At 31.7% G+C, this 20,318-nt stretch overlaps 2 protein-coding genes across 2 annotated transcripts; both read left to right on the top strand.

The window, feature by feature from the left end:
* The first annotated feature begins 5,581 nt into the window (after positions 1–5,581).
* Positions 5,582–10,453, top strand: LOC8263279 (leucine-rich repeat receptor-like serine/threonine-protein kinase BAM3). The gene is made up of 2 exons (XM_002526405.4): positions 5,582–8,683; positions 9,710–10,453. Exons 1-2 carry the CDS (start codon positions 6,112–6,114, stop codon positions 10,126–10,128), a joined length of 2,991 nt encoding a protein of 996 aa, XP_002526451.2. The 5' UTR covers positions 5,582–6,111; the 3' UTR covers positions 10,129–10,453.
* A 2,778-nt stretch (positions 10,454–13,231) lies between these two features.
* LOC8263280 (YTH domain-containing protein ECT1) lies at positions 13,232–19,336 on the top strand. The gene is made up of 10 exons (XM_048376224.1): positions 13,232–13,493; positions 14,285–14,343; positions 14,783–14,844; positions 15,223–15,409; positions 16,072–16,136; positions 16,264–16,608; positions 16,947–17,459; positions 17,603–17,815; positions 18,033–18,203; positions 18,818–19,336. Exons 2-10 carry the CDS (start codon positions 14,316–14,318, stop codon positions 18,992–18,994), a joined length of 1,761 nt encoding a protein of 586 aa, XP_048232181.1. The 5' UTR covers positions 13,232–13,493; positions 14,285–14,315; the 3' UTR covers positions 18,995–19,336.
* Positions 19,337–20,318: the final 982 nt, after the last annotated feature.

Raw genomic sequence — 20,318 nt, 5'->3', positions numbered from 1 at the left:
ATTTCTTTTATTTATATATCAAATTTCAGTAATCAATCCATAAAATTCGATACACTTCGTAAAAAAGATAATGAAATACATTTAGAAGGACAATAAATTTAAAATTCCATAGCCCTTTATCAATCCATTTTTTATTAAAAAACTCTTGCTAATAAACCATTTGACCAACTAAAGTTGAAATAAACTGAAACTAAAATATTTTCAATATTATAAGATTGGAAAAGAAAAGAACTTTTCAGAACCTTCACAAGTAAAATTTCATGCAATAACATACCCATAACAAGTTAATCCATGAAATAAACAATTAAAGAACTTATAAAGAAACAAAACACAATGCTCCAGGTAATTCAAGAAACTTATTCTTGCCATCATCATCATCATCATCATCATCATCATATGACTTTCGAGTAAATAATTGGTAATACATACTTGAAACAGAATTCAATTCAAGAAATGGGGCACTGCAACTCAAGCTGACTATTTTTAAAAGTGAACGTCAGAATGGAAAGGAAGAGGCTAAGAAAATAGAAGAAAAAGAAAAACACAAGTGAATCAAAGTGTACAGAATTCGAAAAGATTGTAAAACTGTGAGGATAAATTGCTTGTTGCCAGAGTGCTGCTCTGCGAACTGTGGAGGATAGAGTGGTGAAGGGATGCCGGCAGGAGGCCGGCTAATGCAAAGGCACTTTGCTCCTAAATAATTGGAGGGTACACCTCACGCGCCATGCATTTACCTTCTGCCATTGTTAAAAAGCATGAATGGATGCTGCAACACTTCTTCTTATGGCTTCTGCATATGAATATATGAATTGGTTTGTGCAGAAACTTAGTAAGATAATAATTAAAAAAGAAAAAATCAATCAGACTGCTACTGGGTTCTGTACAATTACTCTTACCAATCTGATAAAAAGGGAAAAAATCTTAGCCCTCTAGACACCTTTTTTGCTTCATGTCATAATAGAGATAAGACACTGGGAGATCACTCTCTGTATAGTCACATTCTTCATCATAATTCCTTACAATTGTTCCTCAGAACTGAGGATACTGTGGCTAACAGTTTCATAGATTATCAAATTTAGAGGCACCAAGTTATATAATATAAAATTAATTATGAACTCATTATTAATGAGGTTATTTAGTTTTATTTATGTCATATAATTACAAAAAAAAATATATTAATGAGACTTAAGTAAGAGTGGATTAATTAATTAATGTTGTGTTTGGTATAAATGAATTCTATTTTTCTTTTAGAATTCATTAATAAATTTATGTTGTGTGTTTAGTATAAATAAAATTCATTTGAAATTTTTGTTTCATTAAATTTTTAAGACTATATAAATATATAACTAAATTAAATTTTATTAAAATTTGATCAAATTTTCAAATCAACTTAATATTATGAGATTCTTTCATTATAATAAAATTACTCTTCATTTTCTTCATTCATCTCTCTCTTCTCTTTCACTCTAAGTCAATTTCTAAATGAATTTTATTTTTACTACATATCACACTAATAAAGGATTAGTTGCAAGGAAATTCTATTAAAAATTCAATTGTAAATTCTTATATAAGACTTGAATAAAAAATACTTTAAGTGTCAACATTTTAAAGTACAAATAATCTAAAAGTAGTCACTCAATACTGAAGTATCTCTGTATTGGCATAAGAGTTTATAATTTAATCTCCATTAAAAGTATATTTATACCCTTAAATTTATATTAATTAGCTAAGTTAATATTTTAAATTTAACTTAATTTACACTTAAATCTTATTTTACTTTTAATATTAAAATATTTTAATTATCAATTTAATCTAATATATTCTGAATTATTTTCAATAAATACATAAACACTTTCATACACCACTCATAAATGTGATGAATAAAAATACAGGCCTAAAATCCACACACATGTAATAGAATAGCTTGATTGACTGGGACATATTGGATTTGAGGTTTTCTAGTATTGCATATCAACTTCATTCTACAGGTCTTGTTGATGCTGGCAAATCCTGTCTTGACACAGAATTTCATACAATTCTGTACCAAAACTTGAGAAAGTTTTTTTTTCTACTTAATTAGGTAAAAGACCCCTTTAATTTCTCTATCTAAATCATGGAAAATCCATATTAGCCAAATGAAGAACTATTTATTTTGCATGTTCATTTTTTGCTTAAATAATGCAACTGCCAGAAAAAGAATGTTACAACCTGTAACATCTAAAGCTGCTTTTAAATATAATTCCTTAAGAAAGAAAGATAAGGAACCTGGTTCTTCTTCTTTCTGTGTACAGCAGTTCCATTATATTGCAGAAAGTCAGCAATTCTTCTTGTTTCTCTTTCTTTTTTTTCCTTTTTCCCCCCACTTTCCTATGATCATTATCACATTATTAATATGATAATTATTATACTTTGAAGAAGGAAGGAGGTGGCTAATTATGAGACTGATAGAGTATGAGAACCCATTGATACAAAATTATGTAAATTGACTTATTCTTTTAGCAGGATACTTATGATTCTATGAATATGACAATGGACCCTTTTTTTGGAGGGGTCTAGGCATAAACAACTTGTCAAAATGGAAAAAGAAAAAATATAACAGACAATAAAATGGCAGACATAAACTATGCATAAAATCAAGTCAATCTGGTCTTAATTCCCCATGCTTTTGAAATTATTAAGATTACTTGATCCTTGTTTGACAAAAAAAGAACCCTTTTTTTAATCAAAGAAAATGAAATATGAAATCTTTAAAATGGATTGGTGTGGCTTTCAGGCATCTGGAAAATGGAAAGATTTGGAACAAAAGTGAAGCTGAGATATATTCCCACTTAGAATTGTTACAATATAAAGAGTTCTAATCATGTCATTACTAATAAATTTTTCTTTTTATTTTATTTACGTCTTTAAAGTTATTTAATGTAAATTTTAAATTATTATTTCTTTTCGCTCGAAATCGTCTATAAGTTTGGTGTATCAAATGTATTATAAATACCCTATCCTGATTATAAACTAAGATTTTTCATCTAAAAATTACATTTGATATTTAAATTATACATTTGGAAATTGCCTTTCATGCATAGCAGAGCCATTGAGCTAAATTTTGAGTGACCACATACATATATAAGGATTTCCAGCCCACAAGAGAGAGAGGAACGGCAGGGCTCAAGATAGTGACTCTTCAACGAGGGGCAGACCTGCCCATCCATAAGACAGATAGGGACACCTCAAAAGGGCACCCTTCTACCCTCCCTTACACTGTGTTTGGGAAAAAAGGGAAAGGAAAGGAAAATAAGAAGAGAAAATTAATAGACAGTATCTTTTCTTTAGTTTATTTTTTGAAAAGCTAAATTAATTATGTAAGTAAAATAATTTGTTTATTTTTTCCTTTTAATTTGGATATATTAGTCAGTGGTAATTATAGATTTACTTTCATTTTTTTTTTTAATTTTCCTAATTTTCTCAAAGAAGAAGAATTCACTTTTTTTTTTCTTTCTCTCCCTTATTTTCCTTTCCCTCCTTAATTTATATTCACCAACTTAGCAGTGGAGCCAACAGCACTATTTTATGACAAAAGCCACATGAAAGAGAAACATTCATGTTAATACAAGAGCACTCTTTCCCATGTATGAGTGGCCATGGATTTTTCTTTTTCTTTTGAGGCAAAGAGGGTGAGTGAAGCTGTGAGAGAGAAAGAATAAGTTTTGATTGAGTTCAAGTTAATACAAGAGCACTCTTTTCCATGTGAAAGAAGAAAGGAAAGGAAGAGAAGAGGAGGGTCAAGGACATGGACATGGTCCTCTCATGGATTTTTCTTTCCTTTTTCTTTTTTGAAGTGGAAGATCAAAAGCAAAGAAATCTTACATTTATATATATTATATAAATGTTGCTAGCTAGCTAGCTAGATAGCTTTTTCTTTTTCAGCCCTCTCTTTAAGACTATTCCATCTTCTAATAAAGCTCAAATGCACATTAAAACATATAGAGAATTCTTGGTCCTAACCCCCCTCTAGTGCAAAAGGAAGAAGAAGAAGGAATAAAGTTGATCAAATTGTTCAAACCCAGAAAATAAAAAAGAAAGAAAGAAAGAAAGAAATTAAAGCTTCCACTGGTTCCATCTTCCATGCAATCTATCCATTCAACACAATTATATATTGATCATTCAACCAAACATTGTAATGATATATTAATAATCATCATCTTTTACTTCTTACAACCTGATGTTTCTTGCAGGGCACATGTTCCCAACTCAAAGATTAGAAAAAAAAACCCAAGTAAATACAAGAATTTTCAACACTATATAGCTAATAGATAATTACCCAATTGCATCAAAATACACAATGGTGCGTGACTTCAATTCTATGTATTTTTTTTTTTTTTTTTTTGATCCAACCTATGCATATTGTGGTACTAGTACAAGGCTGATTGTGATCACATGTCTATATGCAACTTTCTTTTTTGATGGGTCCTCTCTGCATCATCTTGGTGCTAATCCTTTTCTTTTTCCTTTTTCCATGTCACCCTTGTTTATCTTGTTCCATTTTTAATGGCTGTATATGGTACTGTTTGTAATGGGATTTCTCAGTACAATATGATTTTCTGAGTGAGATATATATACGTCTCAAAGTTATTCAAATAGTTGTCAAGTTATGCTTAATTTCCTTTTTTACTTTTTCTACTGCCAAAATGTACCTGCTAGCTAGGTTGCTATAGCCTAAGATGATGAGATAATGAAAAGGATTAGAAGAAGCTTGGGGGCATGCTACTTTTCTTGAACTGCATTGCATTTTATCAATACCCATTACCAAAAAAACAAATAATCATTCTCATGCCTATTTCAATCACTCCTGGCTTGAGAATTCCATGAAACATCATTACATAGCATATAATTTTTTTTTTTAATTTTCAGAGTGAGCATTTCATCATAATTTAGAAATCTTGATTTCAAATTATAGATATAACTTCTTTAAATTAGAATTTAATAATGGATTTGAAGCAATATATATATAAGAAAATTTTTGTATGCATATCGCCATCTATATATAAAGTCGATAGATAATTGACACATATTCGTTAGTTTTAAATGACAATAATATATATTAATTATTTAATATTAGAGTGTCAAACACTCGTACATATGTATCACACTCTTCTTAGTCAGTGCTCTATACAACTTAGAGAAGAATTTTCCTATATAAATATAAAGCATATGTAACATTGTAATAAATAACAATGTCATGCATCAATTATTTTCCCCACTAGTATGCAATGATAATACATAGAGAGAGTTATTGCAAAAAATCAGGGAAACACTGATATGCATATATTGTATATATATGGTTGTCATTTATCAAAAACAACAGGACAATGCAGCCATTTTAAATGATTGAAAGTGCAATTCCAACATATCTCTCTCTCTCTCTCTCTCTCTCTCTCTCACTCACTCTCATTCAAAGGCAATAAAAAAGAAGACTTAAAAAGAGAAAGAGACTAGCATCCATATCATCACTATCATCCCTTTGATTAAAGCTAAAGGGGCATTTCTGTCATATGCATATAAATATAAAAGCAAAGAGCCACCATACATAACTTTACTTTTTCTCTCCCTCCCACCCCTTAATCACAACTTTTAAATTTCTGTTATCCAACGGCTTTATCATTTTCCATCTCTTAATTACTATTAATTATTTCCTTAATTACAATAATTTAGCAACCTCCTTCCTCTCCTCTTCTCTTTTATCTTCTACCTTTTTTCTCCTTTTCCTTTTCTTTTTTCCTTTGAGCTTAATAGATAACAAGAAGAACCATTTTTTCTCAAGGATTTCAAGTACCCACTTAAAGAGAAAGAAAGAGAGAAAAGAAAAGGATGAACAGAAAAGAGAAACAAAGAAAAGGAGAGGCTTAGCTTCTTCCTTGTATTTGAAGACTCTCTTTTCTGTTGAAGATGTTTGATTCCTTAAGCCCATGCACACTTGAAGTTTCTCAGATTCCCTTCTTCACTACTTTACCTTTCTTTACTACAAAATCTATTACTACCCTTTGGCTTTGCTTCAAGTCCTTCCAAATTCAATTCCCCTGAAAATAATTTCTCCCAACGATAAACTAAGGAAAAACCATGGTCCCCTTCTTCATTGTTTTTCTGACTCTACTCTCTATCCTTACAAACTCTTCATCTGCTTCTTTGGTTAGTGACTTCAATGTCTTACTCTCTCTTAAACGAGGCTTTCAATTCCCTCAACCTTTCTTGAGCACGTGGAATTCCTCGAATCCTAGCTCAGTTTGTTCTTGGGTTGGAGTTAGTTGTTCTAGAGGAAGAGTTGTTTCATTGGACTTGACAGATTTCAATCTCTACGGTTCTGTTTCACCTCAACTTTCAAGGCTCGATCGACTGGTGAACTTGTCACTTGCAGGAAATAACTTCACAGGCACTGTTGAGATTATCAGGTTGAGTAGTCTTCGGTTTCTTAACATCTCAAACAATCAATTCAGTGGTGGTCTGGATTGGAACTATTCAGAAATGGCGAATCTGGAAGTGTTTGATGCTTACAACAATAACTTCACTGCTTTTCTTCCACTTGGCATTTTGAGCTTGAAGAAACTCAGGTACTTAGATCTTGGTGGGAACTTCTTCTATGGGAACATACCACCTAGTTATGGTAGACTAGTGGGGTTGGAGTATCTTTCGCTTGCGGGAAATGATCTTCGTGGAAGAATTCCTGGTGAATTGGGAAATCTTTCCAACTTGAAGGAGATTTTCTTGGGGCATTACAATGTTTTTGAGGGCGGTATTCCTGCAGAGTTTGGCAATCTTATGAATCTAGTTCAGATGGATTTATCAAGCTGTGGATTAGATGGTCCAATTCCGCGCGAGTTAGGGAACTTGAAGATGCTTGATACTTTACATCTGTATATCAATCATCTTTCAGGTTCTATTCCAAAAGAGTTAGGCAACTTGACCAACTTGGCGAATCTTGATCTTTCGTACAATGCACTCACCGGCGAAATCCCATTTGAGTTCATCAGTCTTAAACAACTGAAGCTCTTCAATCTGTTCATGAATAGACTGCATGGTTCTATACCAGATTATGTGGCAGACTTGCCTAATTTGGAAACATTGGAGCTATGGATGAACAATTTCACTGGTGAGATTCCTCGAAAACTTGGCCAAAATGGTAAGCTTCAGGCTCTTGATTTGTCTTCAAATAAGCTTACAGGTACAATCCCACAAGGCTTGTGTTCCTCTAATCAGCTAAAGATTCTAATTCTTATGAAAAATTTCCTGTTTGGGCCAATCCCAGATGGGCTGGGGAGATGCTATAGTCTTACTAGAGTAAGGCTGGGACAGAACTACTTGAATGGCAGCATTCCAGATGGACTTATTTACTTGCCTGAGCTGAATTTGGCAGAGTTGCAGAACAATGTCCTTTCAGGGACGTTATCAGAGAATTGTAATAGCTCTTCAAGACCTGTTAGATTAGGCCAACTAAATCTGTCAAACAATCTTCTTTCAGGTCCTCTGCCATTTTCAATCTCGAATTTCTCTTCCCTCCAAATCCTTCTTCTTAGTGGAAATCAATTCTCAGGTCCAATCCCACCTTCTATAGGAGTACTCCGTCAAGTACTAAAACTTGATGTTAGTAGAAACTCACTTTCTGGTTCAATTCCACCTGAAATAGGAAGCTGTTTCCATCTCACTTTTCTTGACATGAGTCAGAACAATCTCTCTGGCTTAATCCCGCCTGAGATATCCGACATTCATATCTTGAATTACCTGAACTTATCAAGAAATCACTTGAACCAAACCATTCCAAAGTCCATTGGTTCAATGAAAAGTCTCACTATTGCTGATTTCTCTTTCAATGATTTCTCAGGGAAGTTGCCTGAATCCGGGCAGTTCTCATTCTTTAATGCCTCGTCTTTCGCGGGTAATCCTCAACTTTGCGGTCCTCTCCTTAATAATCCTTGCAATTTCACCGCCATCACCAATACACCAGGAAAAGCACCGAATGATTTCAAGCTGATCTTCGCTTTAGGCCTACTGATCTGCTCTCTGATATTTGCAATCGCTGCTATAATCAAGGCCAAGTCTTCCAAGAAAAATAGCTCGGATTCTTGGAAGTTAACAGCTTTCCAAAAGATAGAATTCACTGTCACAGACATCCTGGAATGTGTAAAAGATGGAAACGTTATTGGTAGAGGAGGAGCAGGGATTGTCTATCATGGAAAAATGCCAAATGGGGTGGAAGTTGCAGTCAAAAAGCTACTGGGTTTCGGTACACACAGTCATGACCATGGTTTCAGGGCAGAAATTCAAACACTAGGCAACATCAGGCATCGAAACATCGTTAGATTGCTTGCATTCTGCTCCAACAAGGAAACCAACTTGCTGGTTTATGAGTACATGAGAAATGGAAGCCTGGGAGAGGCATTACACGGCAAAAAAGGTGCATTCTTGAGTTGGAATTTGAGATACAAAATTGCCATTGAAGCTGCCAAAGGACTGTGCTACCTTCACCATGACTGTTCCCCACTGATTGTTCATCGAGACGTAAAATCCAACAACATTCTTCTAAATTCAAGCTTCGAAGCACATGTTGCAGATTTTGGATTAGCTAAATTCCTCATCGATGGTGGGGCATCAGAATGCATGTCAGCAATTGCAGGGTCTTACGGCTACATAGCACCTGGTAAGTACATTCATTATGCTTAATACTTTGCAATTGCTAATGCTTTCCAAAATCATGGACAATTCTGATACTAAGAGATCAGCAGTACTTGGAGACATCTGTAGAATTATATAAGAATTTACAGGTACAACACTGAACTAATCAACAACTTCAGGAAGATGTTCATATATTATCAACTTAACCAGGCAAAATAAAATTGAGCTTCACACATTTCCAGGGAATGTTGTGACATTTTTGATTCCTAGTAGTATAATTACCATCATATCATAAAATCCTTCTTCTTCTTCCTTCCTTCATATCAAAGAATCGATCACATTTCACAGGCAAAGAAAGTGAAGTGCTGTTGTTATCTTATCTCCCCCTCTTTCTTTTTTTTTTATTTTATAAAACCTGTGTTTGTGCTAAAGTGACAGCAGAAAACAACCCGTGATTTGTGCTACAGGGGGCAGACAGACAAGTAGACAAATTAGACGTGTACATGTAAACATAACATATGAAACATGGAATTTTTTTGGTAACCACACCACTCGAAAAGAAGCACTTCGTTGGGGCCCACAACAAACAAAAAAATATTAAATAAATAAATAAAAAACTCTCATGTCTGATCTCGCAATCTGAGAGGTCAATCTGACACATGATTACAGTCTGACCATGATTCTAACGTAACAGCACGTTGAGATTAGTGAAAGCTAACCGACATGCACCACCTATTTACACTACCACTGTCTTTTTTTCTTTAATTTCTAATCCCTTTTTTCTTAAATATTTTTTTTAGGTACTTAATAGTAATTGCCAATCTTCTTTGATTCTTTGTACTGTCCTAATTTTGGTCTTACGTGTAAAGTGTATTTCTCCTTCCCACCCACAAATCTCTTGTTGGCTGCTTTGTGCTTTTTGATTGCAAGTTGACATCTCTTTTTGTCTTTGCTCTTTAACTAATTTTAGTGGTTTTTCTCTTCTTGTTTTGGCACTACTTCAATTTGTGACATTGAAATTAATATTTCCTATAATTTTGTATCGTTACAGAATATGCATACACTTTGAAGGTGGATGAGAAGAGTGATGTGTATAGTTTTGGAGTCGTCCTTTTAGAGCTTCTCACGGGCCGGCGACCAGTGGGTGATTTTGGGGATGGGGTAGATATTGTACAATGGAGCAAAAGAGTAACAAATAACCGCAAAGAAGATGTCTTGAACGTTATTGATTCAAGGCTAACAATGGTGCCTAAAGATGAAGTAATGCATTTATTTTTCATCGCATTGCTATGTAGCCAAGAAAATAGCATCGAACGTCCTACAATGAGAGAAGTGGTCCAAATGCTCTCAGAATTCCATCATCACTCGTTGGATTACCATTCTTCGTCTTCTTCGGTTATTTTCCAACAATTGAAAAATAGTGAAACAGAGAAAAAATATGCAAAATTTAAATCAGATCTTTTGGTATAAGAAGCTTTGGATAATTCTTTTTTCCCTCCTTAGAATTTCAATGTTGTCTTTTAAATTGGCTTGATTTTGTCATAGTTTTTCTTTTCCTTTTTTAATGTGCAAAAGTAAATTTTACCTTTTTTAAATATTGGGTTTAGATATAGGCAGAGAAGAAGATTTGGGTACCAAAATAGATGTAGGAATAATTTTGTGGTTCGCACTTCTTTTAATGAAGTGTTGTTTTATTAGGTGGAGAGCTTGCAAATCTTTTTAATTGATAGTTGTGCCTGCTCTTTGTATTATACTTTTTCTTTTTCCTAATGTACACAAAATGCTATTTCTGATTTCTATACATTTTACCTGAAAGAAAAGAGAAAAAAAAAAAAAAAACAAAAACGAAAATTCCCATCTCACTTTCCTTTTCTTTTCTTCTTTTTCTTGCTCCCTCATGTCATAATTAATGCTTATGATTGCTATTTCAAGACAAAATTATGCCCCAAGTATATGTGTCCCATCAAAAGCAGCCATCACATATGAATGAATATCATTACAAACATCATGTATCTTTTTCTTTTTATAATTCTCTTTTCTTAAATAATAGCAAGGTTTAAATTTTTATAATTCTTTTTTTTTATAATTTTTTTTATGTGCTGTTTGATTGAATATAAAATAAAAATTAATTTCTTTTTATTATTGACTCTAATAATAATGTTTTCAAAAAAATAATTATATTAAAATTATTATTATTATTATTGTATGCAGCAAATATTTAAAAATAATACATACATAAATGATAAATTATTATTTCATTTATTTGATCATTTATAATTGGTTTGACTTGATTTTCATAAAAATGAAAATTTTATTATTTAAAAAAAGAATAAAAAAATAATGATTTTTATTGATGGGAGAATCCTATTTTGATTTCAGAATAAATCAGATATTAACAATTAAATCACTTATTTTCATTTCCTTTTCCGATCCTATGGAACAACTCATCAATCGTTTTTTTAAATATTTTTCATTGATCAAGACATGTAAATGTATACCATAAGCTATCGAAAGTTGCATAGCTCTCTCTCTATTTATAAAATTACTACATAAAAATATAGAAATTATAATATGAATATGAAACATGCACCACAATAAATAAGAAAGTGATATTAAATACTTAATATATATTTTATTATTTTAAATGGAACATGCACTGTGAGTAGATAATTATTCTCCATAAAAATAAATAATTTACATTGTACAATAAAAGCACTAATGGGAAGCCAAATGTTTACGGGCTAGAACTTAGTAAGAGAGGCAAGCATAATCCAAAGCCTTCTCGGGCGGCCGCAGTTGGAGGTTCAGCCTGAGAGTTTGGTTCCCACGGCGGATCCATTGGGATTTTAAGAGTCTCTACAGTAGCCCATCAATCAACCCAAAACCTTAGTCACTGGCTCAGTAGGGCTAAGCCCAAAAGGGCACTTACCCATTCCACGTGGGTCAACTACTAATCTGCTATTTTGAAGTGCCCCATTTCCACTATATCATCACTCGATGTTAAACTTGTTCTGCAGGCTTCCCTTCCCTCCCTAGGAATGCCAATGGGCGACCCGGGGCGGGTTTCGCCTTCCCTATCCTTGCCTCGGTAAGGATCGGGGCGAAGACAGTAAAGAAAAAGAAAAATAAAAGTGGGTTCGGCTGGCCGCCGATAATATTTACTATATTTATTTTATATATTTTTAAATATATATTTTAATATTTTAACTATTATTAAGTATAGTTAAAGAAAAAAAAATAGATTTAAATTATACTTAATATATTTTAAAAATTATATTTATTTATTTATATTTTATAAATAAAAAAAAATATAAATAATTTGAATATTATATAAAATGAAAATGAAAAAGTGACTTAAACCCGTCTTCATCCGTCATTGATAACGAAGCGAGTTCGCTCCGTTGAAATGAATGTATGGATATATCTATATATACGGGATAAATTGCTATCTTCATCCCTATTTTTTTAATAAAATTTAAAATCATACAATATCTTAAATTTAATATATAATAAAATAGAATATACAAAATAATATAATAGCTTTTTACTATCATATTTATAATAATTCTATTTTGATAAAATATTTAATAAAAGAATTAACCTTAATTATTTTCAAATAAAAGTACTATTTTGTATGAGAGATAGTCATTCTTTTATCCATTTGTAGAATGTAGTTTTGGTTCATATAGTGTATTTACGAAGAGATATTTATTTCAAACTTTTTAAAACTAAATTATGTTATTTTATTATTCTTTTTAAGAATATTACATTGAAAAAAAATTAAATATACAGTCGATTCTTGTATAATTAATATATATTATAAATAAAAAAATAATTAAACATCAAAATTATTAATTTTGATTATTTATAGAAAAATGAGATTAATTTTTCAAAATTTTAATTTATTAAATATTAATACAAAAGGTCCGCTATTAATAAAAAATAAAGTCAATTTATTATCTTTTTAACTATTCAATAAATAAAAAAAGATGTGTCTCTAAATTTTTAGCTAAATTTAGTTTAACCCTTAAACATAAAATATTTTAATTATACTCTTAGAATTTTTAAAATAGAACAAATTATACTATTAAAGTTTTTTTTAACTAAAAATTATGGTGATGCCTTTATTAAAATGAAGAAAAAGTTATTATTTTATAGTTTTTACCTACTAATAAAACTAATATATCCTCCTGTATAAAAGTATAAACTGAAAAAGGATAAAATAGTTTTCTTATTATATAAATTAACTGGATTTTATATCAAAAAATACAAATTTATTTTTAACTTTAAAAAATATAATTAAATTATTTTTTAAAATTTAAAATTTAGTTATATTTTATAAAAAATTTCTAAAACTTATTTAGACCTTTTTGCGAAGAATAAATAACTTTTTAATGGTTTCTGGATCAGTATTATATATTTTAAATTTAATAATTATTTTATATATTTAATTTATTTAATGATACATTAATTGCATCAAACAAAACATAATAAGAAAACGAAGAGAATAATTATCAATTATATTTTTTGAAGTCAAACATAAGTTTAGAAAAGAGAAAGGCAAAGAAAAAAAACTAAAAAATGTCTGAAAGTCCATAAACCCGACACGATCCAATTGCTCATTTGTTTATGTCCTTTTCAAAACAGAAACTAATCTCAGCCGTCCGATCCTTCAATAATTTGAAACCCTCCTTCCTCTCTTTTTCTCTCTCACTTCACTCAATTGCTTCACTTTCCTTACTTCATCAGTCTCAAATAAAAGCGGGCTTCCGGTTCCATCAGATCGGGTCTCTCGGTTCCTGGTCGGTCATCGATCCGCTTCTTCTTTTTTGTAGGTCTGTTCCTTGTTCCAAATATCTCTCTTCATTTCCGTCGATTTTCGCCTACGCGTTTCTAAACCAAAAAGAAATTTTAAAAGTTTCATTTTTTTTTTTGTATAAATTATAGAACATAATTTCAAGGAAGCTATATTATATCGAGTTGATTTTTCTAATTTTTAATATTGTTGATTGAATTTTTTTAAATAAATTTTTGAACTCTTTTTTTGAGAATATAAATTTTGAAGTAGTGTAATTTGAGTATCTTGCGATTTCTTAGCAACCAAACAGCAATCGAATTTCCGATTTTTACTCAAAATATCTTAATTTTGTATATTTCCATTATTTAAAGTTTTTTTAGATATTTTGGGTCTGAGATTTTACTTTTGTTTTTTTGTTTGAAAGACAAAAAGAAATCGCTATCAAAAGACTTGTAGAAAACAGAATCTTTATGTGCTTTCCATCAATGGATTAAAAATTTTAAAAAATAAGAGGAATCAGAATCTTTTCTTTTTATTTCCCATTTTCGTGCAAGTTGCTAACGTACGCCTAGTGGATGTAGTCTAACCGCGTTTTTTTATTTGTGGATATTTTAATTTATTCAATTATTTGTTTGAATTCTAATAATAAAAGGAGATATCTTAAGATTTAAGTTTTGATTAGAATAGTAGAGTAGAGGGTTCTCCTTTGTTTTAAGTTTTAAAAAGATTGGTTCTTGATATAGAAAAGATTGGTGCTTCTTTTTTGACTTAATTTTTCTTTTTCTAAAATTTTTTGCTGTACACTTTGTTTCTCTATATTGTTTATAGGCGTTAACTTGGGCTAATTTATTGATCGACAATGGCCGCTGCGATGGAACTCGACAAATGTATGCTCTTCTTTTTACTGGTTTTGATTTGCTTTTTGAATATGCTTTAAATTGACAAGTTCTTAAGCTTTTTTCTTCATACTTTTCGTCTCATTGATTGAAGTAGAAGATAAAAGTTTGGTCCTTTCATGTTTGGTGAAGTTTTCTACAAGGGGTTTGAGTTTATGTGGAATACAATGTTATTATCTTGGTTATACCATGGGAAATAAATTGTGTCTATTTTGTAGTGATGTAGAGTGAAAAGTGTCAGTAGTGACTATTTGTTTATTTCTTTTAGATGTTAGATACTTTTTGTTTGAAGAGTAAAGATATATAAATTCATGACTTTCTTAGCAATTAATAAACTGTATTCGTGCAGTATTCATATGATTTGTTATTTCATGAATTGGCTTCAATCATATTGGATAAGGATTGTCTAACTCTTGACAATTCAATGCAGCTGAGCTTGTTCCTACCGGATTGAATTCAGATCCCGCTTTTAAATTGGCTGGGCATGATGTGGTATGTCATTTTTATCCAATACTGCTTTGGTTTTCTTTTTCACAACATGCTAGCTTGGACGAATAGCATTATTAAGGTGCAGAAGCTTGGTTGTATTTGTTCATTACTATCTTTTCATTGCTACAACTTCACTTGGTGGGTTAGTGTTAATTGAATCATTTGTAATGAAGGGGATTTGCAAGGCATAGTTAACCAGGGAAATGGCTTTTTTCGTTCATTTTTACATGAGTTCTGTCAGAATAGTTCTTTGAGATTATTTGGCTATCTTTTTTGTGTTTTGCACGGATGGTTATGGCAATAATGGAATCCCTTAATGTTTGGAGCCACCTGATTGCGCTTTTACTCTACTTACTCTCCTTGGAACATTTTTGTTTTCAGGCTTCTGGAAAAGATGGAATACCATCTTACTCATCTTCATCGATTTCCTCTTCAGGGGATGCTACTTCTAATATCAAAGGCGAAGCAGATGGTATTTCTAGCATCAAAGGCGAGGCTGATAAAGAGTCGGTTGGAGTGCAGAACATTTATAATCCACCTACTAGTAATTATAACTATTACTACCCAGGTGAGATATTGAGACAGTTGTATTCTTGTATACATTATTGCTAGGAGTTGAGACAGTTAATTCAGTTCCAGCTTATACTTTAGTCCGAGATCTTTCTGAACACTGGGGGAATTGTGGAAACAATCATTACAGTTGGTGCCAACTAGTGTGGAACTATGATTAAGTTGTATTGACTTGTGTTTACTTACTTAAATACACAAATAATAGGTTTGCAGGTATGTTGACTAGTGTAATAAGGTGTACTTTTTAGTATTACCGCATAACATTGAGTATTGATGAAAATTGATTTCGTGACCATCACATGGTCATAATGGGCTTTTATGCTGATGGTCCAATTATGTGAGAGAAAAGAAACATTTTATCACATTAGTGTATTTTCATGACCTCAAAAAGCTTTCGTTTTTAAAAGTGGAAACATGATTACACGTATAATGGCAGGATTTGTAGTTGTAGCCATGAATGGACCAGGTAAGGTTCTGAGGTAGCTCCAGACATCTTCACTCTATGTGAGGCTCATATATACGAATATGCATTGTCTAGGAAACAGCATACAAATTCTAACAATTGAAGTTTTGCATCTTGTAGTTTGTTCTGCAACTCTTGATTTATGATTTGAGAAGTTAAATCTATTTACACTTTATATTCAATATTCAATGTTGCAGGATATAATGGGCCCTTCCCGCAGTTGGATGATCATGGTTATTTTCAAGCAGATGGATCTCATGTTGTATGTTCTTTTAACATTTACTTAGAAATCTATTCACATAAACTCAGCACAAATGCTGCCTAATACATTTTATGCAAATGCATCTTGTTGATTACTTGTTTTACTGTTTATTGGTTGATATCTTCAGGGAATGCAGTCAGACAATGGATCAGTAGTCTATTATTTACCAGGCTATAATCCATATGCTTCTGGGGCACTTATTGGGGTTGAGGGGCAAAGTATTGGTCAACAACCATATTTTTCTTCCTCTGGATATCTTCAGCATCCTGTTTCATATGGATCAGCAGCTGTGCCTTGTTATTCATGGGATTCAACATATGCTGGCGATGTCTCAAATGGAAGTGCTGCTTTTGGAAATGGAAAATATGGTTCTGCTAAGTCAAATGGTTTGAACTCTATGAAATCTAATGGCAATATTGGTGGAAAATCTTCTAAGTCAAATTATATGCAACCAAATAGACCTTTAAACAAGGTATATATATCTGTATGTTTCATGGTTATATTTAATTTACTCTTGCATGTGGCATCAACTATTTCCCATCTTTTGCCAAATGTTTGCTTTGTTTTTATTCAATTAGAATGGAACGGAAGCAAGATAAGCTTTAGTGTAAATTTTCCCCAAATATTTACTATAGGTTTTTGGGCTCTTTCCTGTTTCTCTTTTTCTTCTTTTGAAAGGTAAGTTTTGCGGATTATTGTTCAGTCTTAAGGTCCATAGACAACTGGTACTATATTTGGATTTTTGTTATAGTATCTCGTTGTTGGTTCTCCTTCAGGATATTTTGCTGATGCAACCTTCCAATTTTGCAGGTGTCTCCATTGGGTTCTGATTTCTCAGCAGGCCTCATGAAGGGATACCATCATGTAGGAAATTTTTCTTCATTTTCTGCTCATAAACAAGGTCCATTATCTCATAACGGTACTATGAATTACAGACAAAACGGAAGGATGTGGAATGGAAATGATAGAAATAGACCAAGAGACAAATTTTATAAAACCAATGATTTTGAAGCCTCAAGTGAACTAACATGTGGTCCTAGGGCTTCTAACAAAATTTCTCCTTTGGACTCCTCTGCCAAGGAAGACTTGGCATTTACAGTATGTAGGGATCAGTATAACCAAGCAGATTTTAAAACTGAGTATAAAAATGCCAAGTTCTATGTTATAAAATCTTACAATGAAGATGACATCCATAAGAGCATTAAATATGCTGTATGGGCGAGCACCCCAAATGGCAATAAAAAGCTAGATGCAGCATTCTGTGAAGCAGAACAGCGATCAAGTGAAACTGGCACAAAATGTCCAATCTTCCTTTTTTTCTCGGTTAGTTGAAGACGCATGTCCTTCTACTTCTATATTCCTATTGAAGATTGTGAAATTCTTTCAGTTTACATATCCTAATAATGTCTGAAATGTGCTTTGAAGAAATCATAATTTTTCCCTGTTGCTCTCCATCTTATCTTCAGGTTAATGGAAGTGGACAGTTTGTTGGGTTAGCTGAGATGGTTGGGCAGGTAGATTTCGAGAAGGACATGGACTTTTGGCAACTTGACAAGTGGAGTGGTTTCTTCCCAGTTAAATGGCATGTCATAAAGGACATTCCTAACAATCAACTGCGGCATATCATCCTTGAAAATAATGATAAGAGGCCTGTAACTTTTAGCAGGGACACCCAAGAGGTATCTCATTTTCTCTTGAAAATATTTACTGTCTTCTTCTTCTGTCATGTAACATCATTTTTAGATTTTTTTTTGGTTTGGTTTTAATAACTAAGAGTTGGAATTATAATATGAATATAATTTTTTTTTTCTAGTTTGGTTACACGAGAAATGAAAGTCTCTGCTCATGTCCATTACTTTTCATGTTCTATCTGACAAATTTTGCTATAATTTGCAGATTGGATTCGAGCAAGGCTTGGAAATGTTGAATATTTTTAAGGGTTATTCATCTAAAGCATCATTATTAGATGATTTCAATTTCTATGAAAATCGAGAGACATCTGTTGTTAGAAAGAGCAATAAGCTTGCAACTTTGCGGATGGAAATAAACAACAATGGTGATTTCCCAGTAAGTTCCTCCCCCTCCTCTATTATTTGGTGGGGAGTTTTCCCTATGGTGTTAGCAGCAATACATTAGTTATTTTCCTGTCTTTTGAAGTGAGACTTGAGACTTGAGACCAGTTTGCAAGTTTCATGCGTGCTTTACCTTGTCGGTATCTGTGATGAATTCAATTCAATTCTGGCAAGGGCTGTATAGATCTTTATTTTCTCAATTGCTTTTCTCATCTGATACACGTCCCCAACTTCTCTAAAAAGTCATGTCCCAAATTTAGTTTTTTCAGTTGATGTATTTTGAATTGCAATGTTTGTTTATGTCCTTAATTGTGCTGTTGATAAATTTATGTTGACCTTTTCGTGCTTGTGTGTGTTAATGCTGTTGTGCTGTGTCTATGACCTTGCTGAGATATACTACTTCACTAACTAAGCTCATACTTGGGAGTGCTGAATGTATTTATGGCATGGGTTCGTTATGGCCTTTCCCATCTTAGGCCAGTTCAGTGATAGAAAAACTATTGTGTTATAGCATTTATTTATTTTCGTTGCTGATGGACAGGAAGTGATTGATTACTAAATGTTTTCTCACTTGTGTGGTAACTTTGTAATTCTGCTTTCTTTTTGCAGAAACATCCAAAATCAGGAGAAAGAAAACATGAAGAAGAATCATGGACCAAGAAAACTAGTAATCCTTCATCTCTGATCAATCTTACAAAAAATCTCTCACTCAATGGCTACAGCCAGAAGAGTAATTCAATAAAGAAACCAATAGAAAATTCAATCCCAGCTGCTGCTTCCCCATAAACACTCGAGAGCCTTTTGTTTTTCATTTCTTTACAATGATATTGTTACTTGTTAGATTTCTCTAGAGGTCTTCCTCTTATTTTATCTTCCTTTTTTCTTTTCACCTATTTAATGCTTTTATTATCATATAATTTCTTTTCATTTTTTCCCATCTTTAAGCCAGTTGGTTGGAAGGCTATGTATTCTTTAGGTTTTCAGAGTTGTATAATTTATTTTCAATGGCTCTTTTAGTTGATTTAGAAGCAAGCTGTGGTAGTGGTTGGCTGGAGATCAGTTTGTATCTATGGTTCACTGTTTCTTGACTGTTTAAATTTAATGCTTCCTGAATCCTTAAAATGTAAATATCTCTCCTTTATATGACCAAATAGGGGGGAAAGAAAAAAGAAAAATGAAAAGCAAAAGCAACATTTATTTGTGATTGCTATATGATCTGATTGTAATTTTACATGGCAAACCAAATCTGCATTTTCAAGGAACTGTTCAATGTCTGCTATTTACCCATTCTGCAAATATCATTTGGGATGTTGCTTCTATAATTGCCTGATCTTTCAACCAGTCATTTCATGTAATTCAAAATTGAACCCAATTAATAAAACTGAATAAATTATTCTAACAAGTTAAAATTAGAAGCTAATTAGGAGATTAAGCTCAACAAAGATGGAACAGAATCTAACATAAATTCTGCTTTACATAATTAATTTTAATATAATATTAAAATACATTTATTAATAATTATGAAAAGTCATTTTAGTTGGGTTCAACCGATTTTATTTGCTTCAAACCGAACAAACCAAATTGGTTTTGATTCTTAAAAATTAAACCAAACTAAATTTCTAAGGAAGCAAACTAAATCTGTCTTGGGTCCTGAAAATAACACAAATTTTTATTGTTAATTATGTATATTTAGAGGTAAGCATAGTTCGGTTAATCAATCTAAACAAGTTAAATTGTTTTATTTTGTAGAACAAAAACTGAACTAAATAATAAAAACTATTAATTTAATTAACTAAAAAAATCAATCTGTTAATACTTGTTTTTCACTTAACCTGAAAAAATAAAAATAATTCAGCTAAATTAATTTTCAATTAAATAGTAAAAATTTTAAAAATTTAAATTTTAAAAGTTATATTTATAAGAATTTAAATTTAAAACTTTTTGAAGAGATTATATAGAATACTATACAAAAGAATTACAAGAGTAGGAAATAAAAAACTTCATCAGTTTGGTTAAATATGGATTTGTTTTTTTTTTTTTTTTTGGTTAAGAAAACTAAAAAAGCCTACTGTTTAACTGAAGTTTTGAAAATAAAAATTAAAACTAAACC

Source organism: Ricinus communis, chromosome 6 (genome assembly GCF_019578655.1).
Source record: "Ricinus communis isolate WT05 ecotype wild-type chromosome 6, ASM1957865v1, whole genome shotgun sequence".
In the NCBI taxonomy this organism is placed as follows: Eukaryota; Viridiplantae; Streptophyta; class Magnoliopsida; order Malpighiales; family Euphorbiaceae; genus Ricinus; species Ricinus communis.
The sequence above is the reverse complement of the archived record's forward strand: the minus strand, read 5'-3'. Positions and strand labels throughout refer to the sequence as shown.

Excerpts from the sequence above, each read along its gene's own strand:
- LOC8263280 (XM_048376224.1), top strand. The coding sequence starts at position 14,316 with ATGGCCGCTGCGATGGAACTCGACAAAT. Across the intron at positions 16,137-16,263 it reads AAGCAGATGGATCTCATGTT|GGAATGCAGTCAGACAATGG; the intron begins GTATGTTCTTTT and ends TGATATCTTCAG. Across the intron at positions 18,204-18,817 it reads ACAACAATGGTGATTTCCCA|AAACATCCAAAATCAGGAGA; the intron begins GTAAGTTCCTCC and ends TTCTTTTTGCAG.
- LOC8263279 (XM_002526405.4), top strand. The coding sequence starts at position 6,112 with ATGGTCCCCTTCTTCATTGTTTTTCTGACTCTACTCTCTATCCTTACA. Across the intron at positions 8,684-9,709 it reads TTACGGCTACATAGCACCTG|AATATGCATACACTTTGAAG; the intron begins GTAAGTACATTC and ends GTATCGTTACAG.